Source organism: Galeopterus variegatus, unplaced genomic scaffold (genome assembly GCF_000696425.1).
Source record: "Galeopterus variegatus unplaced genomic scaffold, G_variegatus-3.0.2 Scaffold1052, whole genome shotgun sequence".
In the NCBI taxonomy this organism is placed as follows: Eukaryota; Metazoa; Chordata; class Mammalia; order Dermoptera; family Cynocephalidae; genus Galeopterus; species Galeopterus variegatus.
The window spans coordinates 180,062-203,004 of NW_007727163.1; the positions used below are offsets into that span (position 1 = coordinate 180,062).

The 22,943-nt window shown below is 40.5% G+C and overlaps 2 protein-coding genes across 3 annotated transcripts in view; both read right to left on the reverse strand.

Moving 5' to 3' along the window:
* Positions 1 to 832: 832 nt before the first annotated feature.
* OLFML3 (olfactomedin-like 3) lies at positions 833 to 3,628 on the reverse strand. The gene is made up of 3 exons (XM_008574459.1): positions 3,405 to 3,628; positions 2,438 to 2,723; positions 833 to 2,123 (listed from the first exon to the last, which is right to left on the reverse strand). The coding sequence occupies exons 1-3, from the start codon at positions 3,516 to 3,518 to the stop codon at positions 1,303 to 1,305; spliced, it is 1,221 nt and encodes a 406-aa protein (XP_008572681.1). The 5' UTR covers positions 3,519 to 3,628; the 3' UTR covers positions 833 to 1,302.
* Positions 3,629 to 5,235: 1,607 nt separating this feature from the next.
* Positions 5,236 to 22,943, reverse strand: part of HIPK1 (homeodomain interacting protein kinase 1) — a 49,875-nt gene continuing 32,167 nt past the window's right edge. The window contains exons 9-16 of one of the 2 annotated variants that reach the window (XM_008574461.1): positions 19,377 to 19,498; positions 18,312 to 18,446; positions 15,532 to 15,674; positions 14,951 to 15,130; positions 14,312 to 14,515; positions 12,977 to 13,218; positions 11,097 to 11,227; positions 5,236 to 10,034 (exon numbers count right to left, since the gene is read on the reverse strand). In XM_008574461.1, coding sequence (XP_008572683.1) covers positions 9,546 to 10,034; positions 11,097 to 11,227; positions 12,977 to 13,218; positions 14,312 to 14,515; positions 14,951 to 15,130; positions 15,532 to 15,674; positions 18,312 to 18,446; positions 19,377 to 19,498 — 1,646 coding nt within the window. In that variant the 3' untranslated portion in view covers positions 5,236 to 9,545. The remainder of the gene's footprint in view (positions 10,035 to 11,096; positions 11,228 to 12,976; positions 13,219 to 14,311; positions 14,516 to 14,950; positions 15,131 to 15,531; positions 15,675 to 18,311; positions 18,447 to 19,376; positions 19,499 to 22,943) is intronic. The other variant, XM_008574460.1, reaches the window with a different exon arrangement.

Genomic DNA, 22,943 nt, shown 5'->3' on the forward strand with positions numbered 1-22,943 from the left:
CTGGGGACTGGAGTCCAAAACCTGGAGCTTTTCTCGTCCCATCCTTTTCTCCCTTCCCCAGATTGCCTTCTGCAATCCACTGCCAGAGGCCAGGGTACTAGGCCAGAAAGGGTTAAGTTTCCAGCCCTCCTGGACAGATTTCAGCCAGGTTCCAAGGCTGGCAATGGGTAGGTCGGGGTGGGGAAAGGGAAAGTGGGGATATGTTGGGCAACTGGTAAGACCAACATCTGGGACACGGTCACTGCCCCTCCTTCCTGCCCAAACCGCAGACGCTGTGGCAGCAGGAAAATCAGAGCAGTTCAGACCAAGAATGATTGTGAAACCTGGCCTTGGGGAAGAGCCCACTGTGGGAGGTGGGAGTGGGAGTGGGTGTTTGGGGTGGGGGCAGAGTCCACTTCAGAGGTAAGACAAAGCTCTTACTACAAACACATGCATTCAGGGCTGTAGTTTCCACACTAGACTTCAGTGCAACTAATAACATCCATATTCTGAGTCAAAATCCTCCAAGAATCGGAACTGGAAGCTCTGCCCCTGGGCCCCTGTGTCTCGTGGCAAGAGGCATGGTGCCATTGGTGTTTTGGTGATGGCCACTGTGGATGATGGTAGGTGTGGAGGGAGGACTTTCGTCCAGACTCCTAAAGTGGTGGGATTCTGCCACTTCCCCAGAAGCCTCACAGTAAAATCTGTAAGTAGAAAAGTTTCCTCTCCCTCAGCTAAGGGTGCACAGCCAAGTCCCTAATGTGGCTTACGGATGGAGATTGCACAAGAGGAAGAAAATAGAGGGTCGTGGGGAGAAATTTGATCTGAGGGCTACCCCAAACAAACACAGGACAGTAGTGGATTTTCCTTTTAATGCAAAATGTTGCAATACAAAATGATGTGGAGGAAGTCCCATTCTTCGGGACACTTGAGGGAGGAGTAAGGGAGAGAGGGCAGAGTTGAAAGTCTCCTATTCCGCTCTCCCCAAGTCCCACCGAGGGCAATACTGCTGCCCGTTCCCTGGGGTTGCCCCCATACGTGGTCAGAGCTCTGGGTCTGAGTCATCTTTGGCCTGAAATGTGTTGACATGGGGCAGGAGAGCGGGAGTGAACATTTCGGGTTTTTACTCTTTTAGCTCTAAAAGGATTAGTCAAGATCTGGAGTTCCATATGAAACGAAGAGGCTGTGAGAATTTGGTTGACATTGGCTGAAAAACAGGATTTGAGCTACTACTTGCCCAGATTTGAAGAATGAGGAGCAAGAAATTTAGTGGGGATATAAATGTATGGGGGTGAGAGAGATTCAAAACACAAGGCTAGCTCCTCAAACTTCTTCCTCTTTCCTCCTCATCTCCAGCTTATAGACAATCTGGTAGCCATCATCCCACGCATAGAGCTGGCGCTCCCGGGGGTTATAGCGGAGGCTGGCGTGGGCACCATATCGGCGGGGAAAGTAAGGGAGTGCTGCCCGTTCAGGGGTCAGGGTGCCGCTGGCATCAAAGGAGCACTGGATGCGGGCCCGACTGGCAGGGCGGGTGTTATAGACGACGTATAGGGTCCCACAAATGACAAAGGCAGCCTCAGCATTCTCTCTGGGACATGGTGTGTCCCACTGCTGCTCTGTGTCCAGTGTCTGTGGATCTAACTTGGCCAGACACAAGTGCGCATCATCTTCTTGGGTGGCGTAGACAGCCCAAAGGCCCTCCTCATCAGCTGCCAGGTCGATGTACGTGTCTGCCGTCAGCCCGTACGGCGGGATCAATCCTTCCGCTGGGAATACTGAGCTGTCCACCACTGTTCGGTTTGTCAGGTGGAATTTGATGAGCTGCAAAGTGTTCTCCAACTTACCACCCCCTCCAGGTCCTCCGGGAGGCCTCCGGGCATAATAAAGAAAGCCACCATATACCAGCTGTCCTGTGCCTACCCAGGGGAAGGGCACCCGGACTCGGGAAGCTTTCCGGGCAGCCATAGCAAGGGTGAAGTCACGCAGCCTTGGGAAGACAAAGGCTGTGTCATTCTGTGTTCCATCTAACACGTAGATCTTCTCTGTTGGCCCCAGTGGATCCTTGGTCCACAGACCAGCTGGGCCACCAAACCGCTTCAGGATCTTCATTGATCTTACCTGAGAGATTGTGTAGCCACAGTCTGGTGGGGAAGGAGAAAAGCACAGGAAAAGGAAATAGAGGCAAGAGTTAGATGCCTACAGCTGGCACTATTTGAACAGCGTGCTTTTGCACAGGGGATGCCTCCATTCTTATGGAGGAGGAAGATAGGGCACCACAGAGGCATGGGTCCCCAGAAACTCTCCTTAATGGATCTGTCATTACAGAGATTTCCCTAAAACAGATTCCAGAAGATAGAGCTACAGTGAACTGGGACAAAGAGAAAAAAAGAGTAAGAAGTGAGGAAAAAGAATACAGGATCTGAGAGTATGAGGGGCCTGCTTTCTGATCACTTACCTGTCACCATATCATACTTCTCATTTCTTCTGCCCTTGCCTTTGGTCCCAGGGCCTCCAGTCACCTTCTCATCAAACTCGACACAGGGTAGAGTTGGGTTCTGGGTCTCTAGATAGTCAACCTCCCGCTCCAGACGGTCCACTCTCCCGGAGATGGTGTCAGCCTCAGTTCTGAGTGCCTCCCGCTCCTTCTCTGCTACCTCCAGCAGCGGCAGCATCTTGTTCTTGAAGTCCCGCAGCTCAGCAGCATGCCGACTACTCTGGTCCTGGCACTGGGCCAGCCGTTCCTGAAGGGATGGGGATCAGGAGGGAGGGCTGCAGGGTTACAATTCCCAGGCAGGGAGAGGCCCAACCAGGGAGACAGGAATGGGAAAAAGAGCAAACTCAGCCAGGCTTCAATAACCCCTTCCACTCCCACAGAAAAGGAAACCAGATGCTCAGAGGTGCTAAATATGCAAAGAGCCCAGCTCAGATTCATGTAGGCCCAGACCCTGACTCCAAGTTCTCAGCCCATGTTCTCTGAGCAGTGCCACTGAGTCATCTGAGCCTCCGAGGTCTACGTGCATGGGGGTGGGAAGGGGTCTCTGCTCCATTACACAATTCTCCTCTTGGGAATTAAGATGCTACAGACTTCAAATTATTAAAGAGGCAGGAAGTTGCAGATTCTCTGGGAACTTCCAACTTCAACAGAATTATCAGCTACTCCTGAGATGTACCCCCACAATCCCAGCTCTCATTTCCACTCTGTCCCCTAATCCCAGGGGTAAAACACAAAGGTCTATTTGCTGTGGAATTACTCTATGTAGGTAAAGAAAAGGGCTTGTAATTTTGAGGATGCTCTTACAGAATTTTCTGTAGGTTCTTACAGAGTCCTATCTTGTCATCCCTAGATCCCTGACAAGCTGCTTGAACCAAGAGAAGATGTGGAATCCTTCCAGCCTAGGCTACAAGAGAAAGGAATCCCTCACCTCTAAGGCAGCTAGTCGGCGTTCCATGTACTCCACAAGGTGGTGCTGCTGTCCTTGAAGGGGTCTTGACAATGACAAAAGGAACAGGATGAGGAGAGGAGTGCTGGGCTCCATGGCAGCCTGGAGAGTGAGGCCAGTGTGCCTTGGCCTCTTCCCCTCGAGCCCGCGGTTAGCTTTGGAGGCGGGGTGGGGGCGGTGCCTTCTCTCTTTCTGATCTCCTGGTCTCTCTCACTACTCTGGAATGCTTTCACAGTCTCTTTACAGCCCCAACCCCCTCCTTTCCGTCTGGATTGATCAAACACAGATGGCTCCATTGCACAGCAGCCAGAAGCTTTAACCACCTCCCGCCTGGGTCGTAGGCTCTCCTGGAAGGGAAAGAGATGGAAAGCCAAAGGCAGAGGCCTTCCGGGCAGTCACCCAGGAAAAGGAGCTAGCTGCAGGAAGCAGAAACCCCAGAGAAAACTCCACAAATTGTTCCTGTGTTTTAGAAGAGTGCTTCCAGTGCTGACTTCTTAAGAAACTGACAGCTTTCATTAATCCTTCCCTTCCCCAGCAATAACAGAATGTATTGTTTTCTGTTAGCTCAGTAGAAGCTGGAAGCGGTGGATATGAGGTTTGAGGGAAGGAGGTGGGAAAAAAAGGCCAAAGTGGTCAAGTCTTTCTTCTGTAGCTCACTGGCGCCATCTTGTGCTAAGCACCTGGTGTCATACCTCGTGATTAATAGAGAAACCAAGGCTTTAGACTTCATCCCATGTGGAAAATTTTCCACAAAGCAAGCCATGTAGATTGAATTTAAAGGGGTTTTCTTCTCTAAAATTCAGATTTCCCCACAGACCACCCAATTACTTTAGGGGACTATGCCATTCTCTCTCTGACTTAGCCCAAGGAAGAGAATATACAACTGAGATTAAAAACAACAAAGCAAAAATTTTAAAAAACAAAAAAACAAAAGCGGTCATTGAGACGTCAGTCTTGATCATCTGGAGTGACACTGACAGCACAGCCGTTCTACATGGCTTTACCGTGTCTGAAAGTGGTCAGTATATTCTTAACAGGAGTATCTGGCGAGTTCACTCTTATTTATACTCATTTATTTAGGGGGGAAAATCTGAAAAATGTACACGTTGCAGTCTAAATAAAAGTAAATGTATTCTGACTTCCCTACGACTGGGAGACAACAGACTATTGATCATTTCTCTTGGTAATTGTCCTAAAGGGTATTTCTAGGTGTTTCTCATTTCTATGTCCCAACTATAGCTGCGGGAGCCCAAAATGAATTAATGGCCTCTATAAGGTAGACTTGGCCTCAAACATGTATCAAAAGAAGTCAAACAAATATAGCATGTACTCAGAGATCTACAGTATTTAATCTAGACAAATCCCTATTTCTTTATCATAAGAAATTTTATTCACTTTAGAATAAATAGAAATCTGATCAGAAGTAGTCCTCTAAAAAGGACCATGACTCTAACAGTGCAGCTTGAAAGGAGGGAATAAAATAGCATCTTCCTGTGGTGAATTATTTTTATTCTACTACTTTAGATGTTTGGTGAAATATGCTAGGAATCAAAGTTTAATTAGCCTGTCTCAGAAATCTTCTACCTCTTTCAAAGGGTCAGATCCAGACGGTCGAAAGTAAGGGCCCTGGACTTTCCATTCTTGGGAAGTATTCTCTGCCAAATCCTATCCATTTCCATTATGAAGATTTACATGAATGAAATTGTCTCTAACACTCTCCTGATTTTCAGATACAATGTGTTTAACCACTCCAAAGATGTCATTTGTTGATCCCCACTGTATCCCTATAACAGAAGTCAAAAACAGCCACGTGACTCAGAAAATTTACCCATTTTATTGATGCATTGCAATTGCTCTACATTTTACCATATTATGTAGAAAATACTGAAAATACAAGCTACTTTGTAAAACCAAAGACAAACATTGAATCCAAAGATAAACTATGTTTTACACAATGGACCCTTTTCCCATAGTTAGTATTAAATTTTAAATATCTATTTCTTTTGTTAAAATGATTATTTTACATACTCCCTAAGTACATCTGCATTACAAACAGAGCTCAGTAATTCTCAGAAACTGTTTCTAGAGGCTGTTGTAAAAGGGAAGCGCACAACCAGAAAAGGGAAAAAACAAAAAAATTTTAAATCGCACACAATAACTAGCATATCAAATACATTTAATAAAGTAGGAATTCCATTGCAATATCAAGGATTCAAAGCAGAAATACTAACATTACATATAATGTACATATAATGTACTGCTACATGTAGTGAGATTATTTTTCAAGCTGAATTGAAACCACACATTATATAAAGTTTAGCAACAAACAACCATGTAGACATGCTGCACCATTCATCAGTTTTTTTAAAAAAAATCAAAATAGGAAGCAGGCTTGGGCCATTCCTGTCACTGAGAGGCAATTTCATTTTCTATACTAAAACAAACCATCTCAACTAGTGGATTTTTGCATAATAATGCTGAATAAAACACACATTATTGTGCTTGCCTAACAAAGGGCAGTCAAGCTTAGCCCCTCTAGTGGAGGATGATGGATAAGCAATCACAAGAGCAGACTCAGAATGGCCAGAATTGTTTGAAATGGAGTTCTTATTTCTGGAGTTGGTATTTCGGCTGATTGCTAAGAGTGGTATTACCTTCTGGGAGCTATTAAAAACTCTGGAGTGATCACGTGTCCTGATGCACCTAAAGTGGCTATACTTAACCCCTTCCCTCCTTCCCCACCTCTCACACAGAAAGGCAGAAGCTGGAAATGCAAGTTTTGAGAGAGGACTTAAAGGCTTAAGCTGGTTTAAAGTCAGGCCACCGTGACCCAAGCCAGATGCTCACTAAATTCATGGGGCTTCCTCCAAGCTGTCAGGGCCAGCAATGTTAAGCCCCAGGGACAGAATCTAAAGCCCCATCCAGCACATATACTGAATAGCAGATACAAGTGGATTTTTATATTGGTAAATCTGAAATGCCAATTTGCAGACTAAGAATGAAATCTCTAAAGTTTTTAAAGCCACACACTGCTAGTCAGGTGATTAAGGTAACGGTACAAGCTTGGTATTCTTTTCCCATGGAGTTAAGACTCCTATCTTAAATGGTATCTACTTATTGGACTTGGGGCAAGGTGGTGGGATTTTTTTCCCCCTGCATCTCATTTCTTACAAAAACAACAAATCTTGTCCCTTGTAGAGGAAAGATAAGGAACAAAAAATGTTTCCGTTAGAAACTAGACCTGCGTTTGAACAAGAAAATCAAAATGTGCTTGGCAAAAAGGAGATACAAAGTTCACACGTGTTGACCAGAAAACTGCATAACACTAGTAACAGAAACTATACAAACTGCTTGGCTGTCTTCACCAATACAGAGCTGAAAACACAACTCAATATAATGATTAAAAAAAATTTCAGAAAACATGACATGTTCCTGGTAGGCTGTACTGACTACCTGCCCCATCTTGGAAGCCCTTACTGCTTACAATGAAGAAACTTCAAATACTTTGACAGCTCCTCAGTGTTCAACCCGGTACAGAGGGTTTCTGACCAGGCTCCATGAAATCTCCCATCTCCATCCTGCACCTTCTTGACACCATCTCTACACAGAACCAGTCCTAGAATTATCCTTCAAATATATAAATTTCAATTCAGATGGAACACATCTATATCTTAGGGTTAACCTTCTTCCCTCAAATCCTTTATGGGCAGGAATGGCTCCATCCCCAGTACCTTCTACCTGACTCAGATCCGTGCAGGAGCTGAGAATACAAGGACAATTTCACAGCAGTATATTCACACAGTATATTCCCAAGAATATACAAGTTGTTAAAAAGAACCTCAAAAGCCCCAATGACTCAACAGGCTTTGGTTCCTTCTTAATATTCTTCACCAGCTAAGAAAACTTTCTGTGAGTTCCTTGTCACCAGCGGCACCACAAAACTCTTCTTCATAGTGTGGGGACACTGTAAGCAATACAACAAGCTCTTTGGTATAAACACATCTGTTATATGTTTTTTTTTCACAAGCAAATATTTTACTAGGAATGTCAACTATTTGCAGGAAGGACTGCCACATGGGAATAAGAAAAAAAAAATCTCATCCTAAAAGTGATTGCACATACTTTTTTAAAGAAGAAAAAAATGCATATTTAATATTGGCTTGACTCCTCTCACCTGCTGCTTCCTAAATTCTCACAGAAGCAAGGTAGCACACAGTGAGAGAGCCAAATGGGGAATATACTACGGCAAGAACTCAAGCTGAGAATCCAAACTGGAAAGGGGTAGAGGTGGTGTAAAGGAGAAAAGCTGCTGTTTTTGTTTTTCAGTGTCAGCAGAGAAACTGAGAACAATGCATTTACACAACACAGCTACTTATCCTGTTCTGATAAATCCCAGTGAACAGTCTAGGGTCCACGGGGGCTTGCTGGTCCATCCTAAGGCAAGCTCACTGTAAACTCTATTAACCACTACATTATCATATAAGGCACTACAATAAGGGAAGGAGGGAGAAAGGGAAGGAAGAGACACACACTGAACAACTCCTCACCAGACACACCTGTGCAAAACAATTCCAAAGGTCTCCTCTCCTTGCAGGCAATGCCCCTGCTCATTCAGCACTACAGTAATATGCTCTAATATAATTGCAATTAGTTCACATACATTCCAACAAGTATCAGTTCATTTTGGTTTAAATACAATGGAGACATCAATTCCATCTCCGGGGGTAACACTGGAGGATCAGATACACACTAAATACACAATTCAAGTGTAATCACTACACATTTGATTACAAATAACGTTTTGGGTTAGCAGGAAAAATTGCTTGGTATATTTTTCTAATCAATATGTACATATTTAATTATGCAAAATATTAAAACACCACCATTACAAAACTTCTAAAATATTTTTAAATTCAGTAATAAATTTTTAAAATATTTTTTGCAATTCCTACATGCACTTATTATATAAGTCTTAATAAGAGAGCATTCAATTTGCTGCTGGCATACAAAGGAAGCTACTTTAAAGTATAAAAGCTATACACAATACGTTCTTATCTGGTTTCAGATTCTTTAGCTTTCTCCCCAAATAAATCACATAAAACACAAGGGAGAGATGACGAAAATACAGAGATATATTATTGAAAATTCATATTAATCTTTAGGCAAAGCTCATCAATGCCAGTCTCCTAACAGAAAGATTTTGCATATAATAAAATCACCACCACCACATAATAACTACCTTAATGGCTTTTCCAATAATAAAATTTAAGGTGAATCTGAGAGAGGACTTTTGAAGAATAATTCAAAAAGAATTCATGGTGCTTCACTTAAAAACAATATTTGGTGTTTTCATGGTAGGTATGGATTCCCTCACTCTAAGTTACCAGCAAATGGTGAGCTGCCTTTTAACATCACTTTAACATCACTTTATAATAAACTGAGAGAATACCAACACGCAACCAGTTTTGCAAAAATAACAATTGCCCATTTAGTATAGTGTGACATGAAAATAAAAATAAAACAATATAAGTTTAAGTGTCCCATAAACAAAGATAAAATTGTGAGGAGAAATGCCTGATAGTGAAATACAGACTTGTGTAAGCTGCTTTTAAAGTAAAATAGGCAAATAGATCTTGGTTTTTAAACAAACAAAAAATAATGATTTTCTTTTCTCACTTGTTACCAGATTTCAAGTCCTTCTATCAGCATTTTTCCTCTGACCAGCAATCTCAATAAAATGTTAAATAAGGAGGGGTGTTTTTAAAAGCATTTGTAGAAATCAAGTCAGAGACAGAAAATATTTTTCAAAGTGTAACTTCAGAGTGATCTCTCTTCCTTGGTAACTGTAGAAGATGAACATCTGAACTCCTCCAAATACCAAAAATGCTGTCACAAAAATAAAGAATTAAAAAACAGGGCAAACTTTGGAAGACTACAACAATGCAGTCAACACTGAGACAGGTTCCCCAGAGAAAAACCTTCTGCTTCAGTGGGCCCCTGCAGAACAAGTTGCTGGCTAAGGAGTTTCAAGAGAGAGTAAGGGAGAAGCTCACCACAGCCCATCATTAAAAACACAGGGCCAGGAGCAGGCAGCCATGACCCCTCCTCCCTTATGCTCACCAACTACAAGTAGGAATACTGGCTGATCTTGGTAGGACTCAGCGGGTACCCAGTATAAATTGTTGAGCCTCGAGAAGACCCAATGTAAGACTGGGTGGCAAACTGGTGTTGGTACTGAGCAGGGGCCACACTGGCAGAAGTGAGGAGGCTGGGCCCAACACTGACAGGGACCTGGTGCACCAGAGTGCTAGGGTGAGTGGTATAGGCTGCAGCATGCCTTGAAGAGCCCTGGGGAGAGAAAAGATGAGCAATGGAGCTGGTGGAGCCCAATGCAGCAGCAGAGGTGGGGGCAGCATACGTATACAGGTGAGGCTGGCTTGGCAGGTGAGCAGGGGCTGGCGCCAGATGTGGGTGCCCCGTCGAGTGTAGTGGGCTGCCATGCTGGAAGGCATATGGGGCTTGGGAGAGCGGGGCCACAAACGCCTGTTGCCTGCGGGGGGCAGGGTTGCTGCTTCTCTCCTGCGAGGTTGGAGCTGCTGATGACTGCTGGTTCTGGAAGGAGGAAGAAGGGAGTGAGGAATCTTGAGGTCACTCTGGTTGAGGGCACCAAAGGCCAAGGTAAGAGTTGAGGTTCTGACTTGCACTGTTTCTGGACTGCCACAAAAAGAATCTTCTAGACTGGCAATGAATGCTGTCAGAAGTAGGCCACCCATCCCTCTGCCTTTTGGCAGAACAGATCCTAATCCTGCTCACAGAGCAGTAGTTTGCTCTTAAGTATGACAGAGGAAGGGGGAGGATCAAGAGTTCATAGGGTTGCCTACTCCTGCAAGTTAATAACTGTTGACTCAATTTTTACCCTATTCTGGCACCAGTGAATTTGAATTTTTCCTAATCTTTCTTTTGTTCTCCTCTAAGTTCTTCATATCCCTCTTGAAATGTGGAGCCTAAAACACATGTACTAACTTGAACTTACATTTGCACTTGCACGTGCACGCTCGCTTGCTCTCTCACACACACCGTTACCACCTCATATTGACACTTTCTCACTACTAGTAGACATCATATAAGCACCAGAATTTTACTTGAGAAAAGAATGAACATAAATAGAATAAAGTGACCCTCTTGCCCCATCAGAGGATCAGACAGAGGTGAGGGGAAGCCCCAGATCCCAGACTCTAGCAACAGGTAAAATCAGAACCATATCACAGTTGATTAAGTTTTCACTGTCTCTTGACGCAAGTAAACAGTGTGAGGCTCAGGTTATTTATGGCCTGGGAGATAAAAGAGAATTTGGTATCAAAGCATGTGGTGGTACAAATTCAGACATGATTAAAGCATCCTAGGCTCATCTAAATTCCAGACATTTCTCTAATCTTCCAGGAAAGACTAGGGAGATCTGATGGGAAACCTGGAATGTACATCCTGAACACCTTTACACAGCGAATGAAGAAACAAAGCACGTGCAGATACGTCGCAGGCTATAGAACCACCAAATTGTTGCACACAAAAGGGGCTTCGTTTGGCTTTATTCAGCAGTGCAGCCAGAAGCAGGGTTCTCCAGAGAGTAACAACAGAGAGGACCCCAAACAAAAGGCAGCAGCTCCTAGCGCTTACCTGACTAAGGTTGAGTGGCTGTGTTGTGCTGGTCCCCCCGCGGTGAGCTCGATACCCTGTGGGAGTGATACAGCATCCAGATGACTGCCCACTCACGGAGGCCACTGGCTTGGCCTTACTGCTCAGGAGACCTTAGAAAGGGTAAGAGCTTAGTTAGTTATGAGTTGACATTTGCTCAGTATCACTGAGCTAACCCCAGATGGCATCATATTGATATTAGTCCACATCTGTATGTAGTTTGCAAGAGTTAAGGTCTCATGTGTATCTTACTTCCTCAATTGCATTTACACCAGAAGAACAGAAACTGCATTATCCATTTCTTTTCTGTCTTGCCACAAAGCTCCACAAAGGATCCTCAAAAGGTTCACTTCGAGTAATTATTATCTAATCTTCTGTTACATACAAAAAACTACTGGAAATACAAACATAAGTAAGACACAGTCCCTACTCCCAAGGAGCCTACAGTTTAATGTAAGAAGGAATTAAACAAATACAGAAATGACAAAGTGAAGCTGAGAAAGATACTGGTAATTCTTAGGATATTTAAGTGTCAAAAGGGTTTAAAGGGAGGCAAGATTTTATCTTGTTAGGCACTTACTGTCCTTCAAATTTTAAGAAATTACAGGATAGTTGAATACAAACTTTTGTTTCCTTCTGCGTTCCCACTAGGAAAACTGGAGCGTTTATTCAGTGACTTGTGGGCAGCATATATTCTTTGGACCCAAGAGTGGACAGAGGTCTTAATAATTCTATTTAGGTAGCCTGGCATCAGGTAGTTCTACCCTGTCTGCAATGGGACAGTTGTGTATTTCTGAGGAGGAGATCTACACTGAAGCTTAACACAATACCCTCAAATGAGCCTCTTGTTTATACCTGCGGCAGTAACATAATCCATAATAAAACACTATTTATGCAAGTATGGCACAGATGGCTATGCAGATACCAAAAATCCACACTCCCCTTCTTTGGTGTAAAGTTGCCACTGGGAAGCAACTGCCTACATAAGCTACATTTCCTGGCCCCCTTGCATTTAGGTGGGGCCATGTGAGTAGTGTTCCCTATTTCCAGGTTAAAGAGGTTAAGAAATGTTTGTACCTCATCCAGACTTACTTTCTCCTCCTGATTGGAGGCTGAGGATTCCAAGGCTCTGATCCTTAACTCACTGCAAGCCTACCAATCAGGAATACTTGTATTGGGAAGTTCAATGAGTGAGAAGTATACTACTATTATGTTAAGCCAAGGAAACTTGAGGTTTGTTACTGCAGCTAGTATTACCCAACTAACACAATAACTGAACCAGGGAGCCTAAGCCCAGTATCTAACAGAGCGAAAAGGATGGAGGTAATAACAAAATCAACAAAAGCATCACTGCCTATCATACTAGGTAAGAAAAAATCCAAAGGACATATTGTTTTCCGAAACTTTTTTTTTTGGTGGCTGGCTGGTATAGGGATCTGAACCTTTGACCTTGCTGTTATCAGCACCATGCTTTACCAAGTAAGCTAACCAGCCAGCCCACCAAAATACTCGGCAGCCATTTTCAATATTAAAGTCCTGTCCACTTCTAGATTGCCAAATTTGAATCATCTGTGGCAAACCTAATTGCCTGCTAATTCTCCCTGCCATATCCCATATGTCTTGTCTATTTTCTCCCATCAGCAGTGCATGTGTTTGAGACTACAATCTCATTTTTTATATTAACCCAAGCAAAATAAACATAGGAAGATAAACTGATGGCCACATTGCAGGAAACTCTTTTCTGAATTAAGTACTCTTTAAGAATATCTATGCCACTGGTCTCTATCACTGGCATAAGTAGATTATAGCAAAATATTAAGCATCAAAGGAGAATTCAACTCTAGCTGTGAAGATTTATTTACCTGAGGCCTGGGTTGCTACAGTGCAGTCACCAAGCTGAGTTTTCAGTGGAGGCACAATGATGGTGCGAGTGCCAGTGCCATCTGCCACAACTCTGCCGGGCCCTTCCAGAAGGGATCCACTATTGCCCCGGACAGTACTTAGGGTATCAGTGGAATACGGGCTGCTCAAGGAAGAGTCAGAGTCTGGAGAATCATTGACAGTGACATAACTGATGACATTAGACCTTGGCTTCAGGCCAGAGCTGAAGAGAAGAAAATACATGGAAATATAACTGCCCTTTTAAGCAGTGTTTCTTAGAGGCTCTCTGCTCCTCCCATGATAACAATAATGATAACGATGGTAATAAGATAATGATAGCAGCAGCAAACTTCTAAATGCTTATTATATGTCAGGCACTACTCTTACATTCTACACGCACCTCACTGAATCCTTACAATAATACTATGAAGTAGGTACTATTATCTCCATTTTGCAGATGAGGAAATTGAGGCATGGGGAGATCAAAGAACTTGCCCAGTGTCACACAAGGGGTAAGTGGTGAAGACAGGATTCAGACTCAGGACAGAACGACTCTAGAGTCCACACCTCTAACACCTACTCAACGCTGCCTCTTGGCCATTTCCATTCAGTTATTTCAATAATATTCTTCAAACACCACTTTTCTTCCTGTCACTCCTATAGACTATCAATGGTTCCTTACTATAACTAATCAAACTTCTTACCATATGTTTTTTAAAAAAGGTTCCTTCAAATAACTGATTCCCACTTTACTCACTTTAGCTTTTCCTTATTTTCTAATAAGCTTCACTCCAGTCAAAGCAATCATACTGGTTACATCTCATACATAATTTCTGCCTCTACTATGCCACTTTTCCTCACTGTAAAGTTTACTTTTTCTCTTCCCAAAATCAGTTCAATGACCACTTTCAAAACTTATTTTCAAGCCTACCATCTTACAAATAGCCCTTTTGAATTAAAAGGTTATTTTCAGACTATAAAGTTCCTTGAAGGCAGCGGATATCTGTAGTATAACGTACATCCTAAGCCAGAGTAGCCTGTCAGCTTAACATAAACCTGCTCTCTAATGTATGTGAAAGACTGATTTAACTGAAAATTTGTATAATATTATAGAAAACTTGACAATGCTTGGTTAAGAAAATGTAATCTGTTTGGCTGACTCATTTAAGGCCAAGCTTCCAAAATACCTCTTTTTAGTCCTTTCTTTCATAGCCAAAATTGGCCCACTTTCCTGAAGCCTACAGTCAAAGACCAAGGGTGGACTGAAACCAACAGTCTGAGACCAAAAGAGCCAGGGAACCATTCATCTGCCTTACCTACTGGGCTTATATTTGTTGTCCTCTTCCTCATCAGTGTCACTTCGGATAGTGATGACACTCACAGGAGGGCTGGGAGTATCCGGAATGATGATTGGCTGATGCTGATCTTGGACAGGGACTAGGGAATTATAAGATGTGGTGCGGAGGGGACTACTCCCAACTACGGAATAGACTTGGGAAGGCAGAACATCCAGAGAGGACCTGTAGGAAAAGTCCACAAGGAAAGATTGTTCAGTTACCTAATCATTACGCTACTACACTTAACTATAAAAGTTCCAATGAAAAATAAACTAACCACTCTGGCCAGAGTTTCTAGGGACAAGAACACCAAAATACAAAAGAAATTTTATTTTTGTATGCCCTTTAACCCAGGGTTAAATTTCACTCTGTAAAGTGAATAGAAAAGTAAAAATATCATAAATAAGGCCTGGATTCAAAGTGGCAGCAGAGAGAAGGGATTCTCATAACCAAGACATACTTGGAGAACATGCCCAGATGAAAAGGTAAGCTCTTTATTAATTTAGCAGTTACTTACTGTTTCATATCAAAAGTGTTTATACCACAACACTTCAAATGCTGGGCAATACATATCTCAAACCGGCACAATTTTAACTATCAGCTCTAACACAGACTTACTTGGAAGAGACTGGTACAGACTGCTTGTTCTTCTTTGAAGGAAGGGAACTGGATTGTTGTCTGACAACATGGGCAACACCAACATTTAGGGGCTGAGCAGTGGCCAATGTCACATGGTTAGTCAGCAAGGATGGCTGCTGCATTATAGTGCTGTACTGGTTGCCATGAGAGTGAGCATTCCTGTACCAACAGAAACAGAGAAGAGTAAATCCCAAAACCACTGAGAAATAAGGACCAAACAGGTATTAAAAGCAATTAACCAAATACAGCTGCATTTTATTTTTAAAGACAGGTAACTAGATTACAAGACTTTAGGATCTCACTGCATGGTTTCTAATTGCTTAACACTTTCTTTAAATCTGGAGTAAAGGATTCCTGACCTTAGAACCTATTACTTTCTTATATTCAAAGCTTTCTTGTAACTCCATTTCCTAGCCTGATATGGGTTTTTTTTCTTAAAGGATTTCAAACAGAGGCAAATTTTCCTTTATTTTCTTCCTAGTCTCTCCACATTGTCAAGCGCTCCAATCCTAAGAGATCTGCTCTTACAAATCTACCACAGAGGAACATAGAGCACTTGCCTCCAGTCTGCTAGCTGCTGGCCACTCCCCATAGCCTCTGGAATCACTGCTGTGGGCTGGACAGAGTTGTGTAGAGCTACCCCAGGCAACTGTTGCCAAGTTGAAGGCAGGAGAATTTGTTGAGTTCCTCCAGGCCAAGCCTGCTGTAAGGAAACACACACAAAAAGATCCAGACTTGACTCATTCCTGGCTTTTTCTGCTGTTTTTTAGATGAGAGAAAAATTCATATTTTAAAAGAAGTTGCTTATAGATTGTTAACTTGCAGAGATTAAAAAAGAAAGGTCAGAGGGGCTCAAGACTACAAAAGTCTTATGAATGGGAAAAGAGAATATATTGCTTTCTCTTGGCCACCTCCATAAACTGATCACCAAGGTATTAAAGAAAAGATCCTTGTGGTTAAGAGTTTCTATTACATTGTAGACAAAAGGAGTCAGAAAGCTCAGAGGTACGCTCTGGTTAAATGCCAGAGTATCATTTTTGGAAAGATTTTAAAGTATAACCCTTGACAGAGTTAAGAGGACTCCCTTAAGATTAAAAATAGGTTATTTTAAAATTTGAGTGCCAATCAGATAAGACATCAGATCAATTCAACCCACAACACAAAGGGCATAATTGTTCCCTTTTTTAAAAGGGTAGTACTTAGAAAATGGAGCCAGATGTGGATGACCAAAGGCCAAATCCTGTGGCAAACAAGCTTACGCCAGCGAGAGAAACTAACTTCATCATTTATAACCATATGACAGAATTTAAAAATAAGGCAATAAGTAAAATATTTAAGAAATAGATGCAGAAAGCACCATATTTCATTTTTAATAATTATCTAAAATATATTCATTTTATGAATCATTTGAAGAAACATACTTCAACAGCAAAACTAGTCACTACAAGAAAATACATCATTTCTGGCTTTTAACTAGTCATGTCACTTTCAACAGACTGAGCAACAAGTATGTATTGTGAACTTCTTACTCAACGAAATTCTGGCATTTTCTGAAAAAATGGGAACAGATTTGGAAATTCCCTTCTTAAATTTAAATCCTGCAGTACAATTACCTACAATGCTTGGGTACATATGGTTCTGTTTCTTGAATTTCAAACTGCAAGGCCATCAACACACTGTTTTAAAAATATTTCTGCAAGTAACAGATCCGCTTGTTACAAATACCGGTTCCAAATAAGAAGCCTTCAAAGCAGAGAAACTGCAAACATGTCCGCTACCATAAGCAGAATTTAAAACAAAACAAAACAAAACAAAAAATAAGAGAAGTATGTTAAGTCACACCATGCGTCTTTCCATAAGCCAACACCTGCACAAGACAAAGCATGTAGTTTAATACAAAGCAAGAAATAACATTCCAATGTGAGGCAGAAATCTGGCGTTCCAAGCGACGAACTGTTTTGACAAAAGAACAAAAATATGCAAAGCTTAACAAATGGCTAGTGCAAACTTAAGAGAAGCAGCAGAGAAGTGTCAACTAACATTCCCAACCTCAACACTATGGGTAAACAAGTTAAAGCAGTGGCTTGGAAATACATCTGCCTCCCTTGCCCTCAGGTTTTACACTTTTGAGAAAATTAATCTGGATGTGACAAAGACTTTTAAACTGAAAACCAAATTCCAACCAAAGTATGTTGCTGAAAGTGTTTTCATTCTCTTCCAGAATGAATACTTGAGAAACAACAAAAGAAATTTAAAGCTACTTTGAAAGACGAGAAATAACAGGATTTGATATTATCAGTTAGGTTTTCAAATGCTTACCTAATTTTAAGTTTCAAATAATGAAATGCTCGATATTCAGTAAACAATTCTAACTCGCTCAAATAAACCAAAACACATCTAAAAGTCAATCTTACAGTTACAAATCCTGAAATACACCTCAAAGTCCTGTTTGTTTTTCCTATCTCTTAACCCAATACTACTGTAATTAGTGCTATATTCGATAACTTTTCCCCATGACTTTTAATAACAAAGATATTATATTTGTATAGTTTGTCAGCCATATTTTCACCTTTGTATAAAGACCTATTTGTAAAATACATAATTTCTCCAAAACCCCCTAAAAATGAGTTCGCCTTTAATTTCAACCACAATATGATCTACAAGCATTCTAAAGGGAACATCTTTAAATGGAAGATATAATCTGCCACTGATCATGAGGGACAAAAAGAGCTATCTTCATGTGTTTCTAGAAGGAAGGTAAATATCAACTAATAAAGTGATAAATTAAGAGCATCTTAAGCATTCCTACATGCATAAAAGTTTTAGAAGCTTAAAACAGCAATAAAAAGAAGAAAGCTAACTTGCCAAGGAATTCAAATTTTGGCCATCCAGGTGCCTGTAGCAGAGCCAAACTAAAGGCCATTTCCTTCATTCTCAAGGATCAAAGGGTAAAAAAATAAGACAGAAAACAGATAACAGTGTTGAAGCTCTTCTGAGGCTACACCAAGAGCTTTTATCACTCTAGGCTGGTGAAGAAGTCACACTAGGCTGGTGAAGAAGAATCAAGGGATCTTGCTCCTTACAGAGCCACACTGAACATCAGAGTCAAACAGTGCTTCAGCAAATATTGGGGAGGAAAACAATGAAACATTAAAGATGTAGCAAGAACACAGCCACAAGATGGCACATGCTTCCATGCCCTCTGCAAAGACTAAGCTAAAATATTTTTTTGAAGAATGAGAAAACCAGAAGAAAACAGAACAAAAACAAACAGGAAAAAATAAAAAAGAAAGAAACCAAAGAAACTCCGTTAGTAACACAATCAAGTGAGGGGAATTACCAGTACAGCGGCAGTCTGTTCAACCAGCGCCGGCCGGCCGGCTGCGCAGCTCAGAGTAAAGGGCACCGCATACTGCGGTGTGATGGTGGCTACTTGAGGGTGGAGAGTTGCTACCATTAGTGGTGTACAGCTTCCCTGAAATGTAGATTAGGCAGGTGAGTGAAACAAACATGGAGGAAGATTATCTGGGTTCAGAAGGGTTCTCATTCCCCCCAAGTTACTAACAACAATAAACAATAATTTCATATCACCTAAAATGCATGTACCAAACACAACTTTCCCCGTTCAGTTTTGCACAGCACTGACCCACTAGGTCAAATTTCAATGGCCTAAACAAAAAAGTATAGGAATCCTTCTTGGGCCAGATTCAGAGGATCAGTTCTATGAAACAAAAGCATTCATTAAAAATTCTCTTCCTACTCACAAAATAAGGTTTTTGGATTTCAAAATTTCCAATATGTCATGGGCCACAAACATTTACATATAGAATTTAAAATACAACATTCGTTGCTATATAAATATTTCGTGATTTTTCTCAATCCTCTTAGATGCATGTTCCAAGCAAGTATAAAGTTTTAAAGCTTTCCACAGTCTGGTTAAACACAAGGAATGAAGGAATGCAATACTTGAAGAGGCATCCTGGTGTGATCCAGCCTCTTAACTGTGGTGAAATTCTCACAGTGGGCAAAAGTGACCCTAAAGGAGCAAAAGTAGAACCTTATATTTTAGAATCAAAATATTGCATGTGTACTTTATCTTTAAGAACTCTAAGGTTAAAAAAATACAACAAAAAAACTACATCCCACAAAATTACAGTAAACTTACTCAGAAGACCACTTCTCAATGTCTGGATACTCATCCCTGCAAGTCTAAGGAAGACATTGGCAGAGTTGGAATAGTGTTAGAAATGAGCATATTGTTTCATACAGATGCTTCAATTTAAGTCCACTGAATCATGACCAAGAAAGATTTCAGAGTCAAAGTAAATAACATTTCCTGGACAAAATATCTGATTCTCAACCGTGCTTCAGCAATATTGAGTATCCACACTGCTCTAGTTTTTACCTGCGTAAGAACTCCTGACTGAATCTGTAATGGCTGAGCAGCTGGTGCCTGAGGTACAATTGGCACAGCATTATCCATCCTCACAGGGAATCCAGAATGCTTTGTTGTTGCTTGTAGTCCAGCTGTTGAAAACAGCATCACAGTTAAATTGCTCTGCTACATCTGGGAGTACTATTTGTTTGGGGGCTTTTGTTGTTTGTTTTTAGCTTTTGTATTCAAACAATCCACTTCTCAGGTATAGTTATAGACAAAAGGAGTCTCATTCATAGAAGTCTTGGGAATTAAGAAAAGGGAGACTTGGTTCCTTCAGGTTAGATTAATGAAAAGATGTTTGATACAGGGAGGTCTGGTTTAAGGGAGTTCTAAATTTTTTTTTTATGCTACAAAATTTAAAATATAATACTCATCCCATCGCCATTAACAGTATAAGCAAAAAACAAACAAAAAACCTTGATTTCATAAGTTATATCCACCTTTCAACCCACTGAGGGAAAAACATGCATTTTTAAAACTGTACTCTTAAAAGCAAAGACTTTACAAATATAATTAAAACTTTTGGTTAATTAGATAAGAAAAACTAGGAAAAGCTCAATAATTTATACTCTAAGTTACCTCTTTGTTTAGAATGTTTTAAAGAATTTTTTCCCCACTTCTCGAAAAATAAAACCTGGTACCCAAATTAATCATATACCTTATCTTTCACCAGCATGTGAACTGAAGAAACTATGCCTAGGATAAAAACTTTTAAAAAGCAGACATTTTGGTTTATAGAAACTTTCTTCTACTTATTTTAGAAATCTGCTTTTGTCATTGACAGCTTTCTAATAAGGCTCTTTTGTGGTTAAAAGACAGCTAGGAATATCACGAACTTTTTGCTGCCATTAAAACAATGATCATGTCCTATTTTTTTTATTCTTTGTGCTCTTGGAACAATAGTTAAATAAATGTTTCCTATAAATAGAAATATTTCATTCTGGGGAATAGAGGGGCTGCTCAAGATAATTCTCCCTTTTGCCAAAATTTAAGAAGACAGCCTTCAAACTTTCTTCTAAACCTAGCCTATCAAAATTTTCAATATAGAGAATTTAAGTTTCTATTATGCCTCCAATTCGCTAACACTTGCAATTTTGTTAAGTGAGGATATAAACATTCAATTAAAAGTCTCCTTCAATGACATTATCTAAGCTATCACCAACTAATTTCTCTTAATATTACTATGTAGGTATCACATGAGCATAATTCACAAACCATACTGCTATTTTCAAGCAAGTCAGGCTTCCAATTTTCCACTTCAGTAATTTACAAGTAATTTAGTAACAGGTTGTCATAAAGAAAAATACAAACCAGGAATGTACAAAATAAGAGGGACTAGTAAAATCAGAATTAGAACACTCTACCAATATCTTTTTTTAAAAGTGCTATTAACATAAGCATAAAAAGTAACAAATCCAGATATCAAGATAAAGTTGTCAGCCACGCTTCCTTAGGCAGTGATATTTTATGAGAAAGCTAAGCAAGGCAAAATTGCTGTCAATAGTCCTAGGACACATGGCTAACTATAAGACAATGTTACTGCAATAGTCTTCTACAAATTGGCAGGAACTGAGGAAAAATTTAGGAGGAAATTTTCACTATAGAAGCTCATCTATGGCTCCCATAGATGAAGGTAAAAAAGTAAAAGGAGACAAAATTACAGAATAATAGTCAACCACTAAGCAAAATTTATATCTATTTTGGTCAACTGAAATATTATGAAAAGTAGTATTTATACTACTGACCTACAAATGTGACTGTAAAGCATTAGAGTGCTCTGGTAATTTAGGTTAAGCCACAGCAGTCAAGCTGGTTTAAAACTAGTTGCTGCTTTCCACCACAACTGGAAACAAAGAACAAAAGGCAACACTTTTAGAAGATTTTCCCTGAATTCTTACCTAAGAAGAATCAGAGTTTTGTCTTCTTCCTTGTTGTTATTTTTGTTTTATTGAACACAGCCCTTTAAATAAAGAATGATGGAAGTATGGAAAGAAGACTAAAAGTGCCCAATTGATGAGGGTCTAATCCTCCTCTATGTATCTCATAAAAGAATGAATGGTGAAAAAAAGTGGGCAACCTGGAATGCAAGACTATTGGGTAGAAATCAGCAAATGGCAGTGGCTGGCAAATCAACCAAAAACTCTTTACAGCTGTTTGAGTTTACATACTGCAAGGCAGTAAGGAATACTACCTCAAAATACAAAAGTGATGAACCCTACTACCTGGGTTCAAATCATGGTTCTGCCAAAAGTAGGTATAAGACTTCAGGAAGATGAGGGAATTGTGCTCAATTTTCTCATTTATAAGTTGGAAATAATGGCATCACCCGCTTCCTAGGGTTGGTTGGTTGTGAGGATGAATTAACACATGTAAATGCACTTAGAACATTGTCTGGCATAAAGTAACACATATCAGGTATCATCATCATCACCTTAATTTCAAAACCCCCTTTCATTTGGAAATTTTAAAATTTGCTCTACTGCTACTTAGGTTATTTAGACTTACCAGATAGGAAAAAACATTTTTCCAAAGCTTATACTTACCTAATTATACCCAAAGGAGTTATCCCACTTTCCCCCTCTATCTCTTTAGTTTACACTTTGTTTTGTTAAAGAAACTCAAGTTCTTCTGCTTCATCTCTTAAGTATTATCTGAGAAGAAGCAGAAAACTTCAGGATCCCACATCTGAAAATTGTTCCAATGAAACTCACTTTGGAAAAGGTGGGGGAAGGGGTGCTAATTTGCTAAATTCAGTAGAATAATCACTCAACTCATATGAAAACCCAAAGTATAGAATTTACTATTATAAAGCACATGCAAAAAATAATTCGGTAAGTTAGGCTAAATTTGCATTTACGGATTTCAAATCTGTTCCTCCGCTCTCCCTGTGGTTTCTCCCTGGTTTACATCACTATCGCTCTCCTGTCCTCCCAGTAATCTCTCAGTCTCCCCTAGCCCCTCTTTTCCTTCTGCTTGCTCTGACTCTGTCAGAAACCAAACAAACAAAAGAGTCACAGTCAACAAGTAAATGACATAAAAAGATAAAAATGCTACCTGCTTCTATGTAAAGTGCTATGAGAAGCCTGAATCCTGGTTTCCCACAGGGTACTGACATTGACTTTCTATTGGGAATATCAAGTATGTTGTCAGAAAACATCCTTGAAATAATTTAACCTCTTAAATGGCTTAACATCTCAATAAACACACATTTTCTGTACTTCAGAAAAAAGGAACTGGATAGACTGGATTACAGAACAACAATGAGAAAATGATGAAGGATGGGAATGTGAAAATTAGAAGCTTATTGCAACACATGGAGTCAGCCTCCTCCTCCAGCTATTTTATTCCTCTGTTGACAGGAGTTTGCAAGAATGATATGATTCATAAGCTGAAGTAGATAATCTTAATGTTTTCCCCACACAAGCACCTCAGCTTGTAGAATTTTTCAGTTCAGCAAATAATGATTCATTTCTGAATGTAATTTAAGAAGGTTTCCACCTTCTTAAACATGATTTTTACAAAATCATTTGGAAC

Bases quoted from the DNA above. Each gene is read 5' to 3' on its own strand.
- OLFML3 (XM_008574459.1), bottom strand. From the start codon at position 3,518: ATGGAGCCCAGCACTCCTCTCCTCATCCTGTTCCTTTTGTCATTGTCA. The intron at 2,724-3,404 runs GTGAGGGATTCC...CCATCCCTTCAG, and splicing joins GCCGACTAGCTGCCTTAGAG to GAACGGCTGGCCCAGTGCCA. The intron at 2,124-2,437 runs GTAAGTGATCAG...CTTCCCCACCAG, and splicing joins GAAGTATGATATGGTGACAG to ACTGTGGCTACACAATCTCT.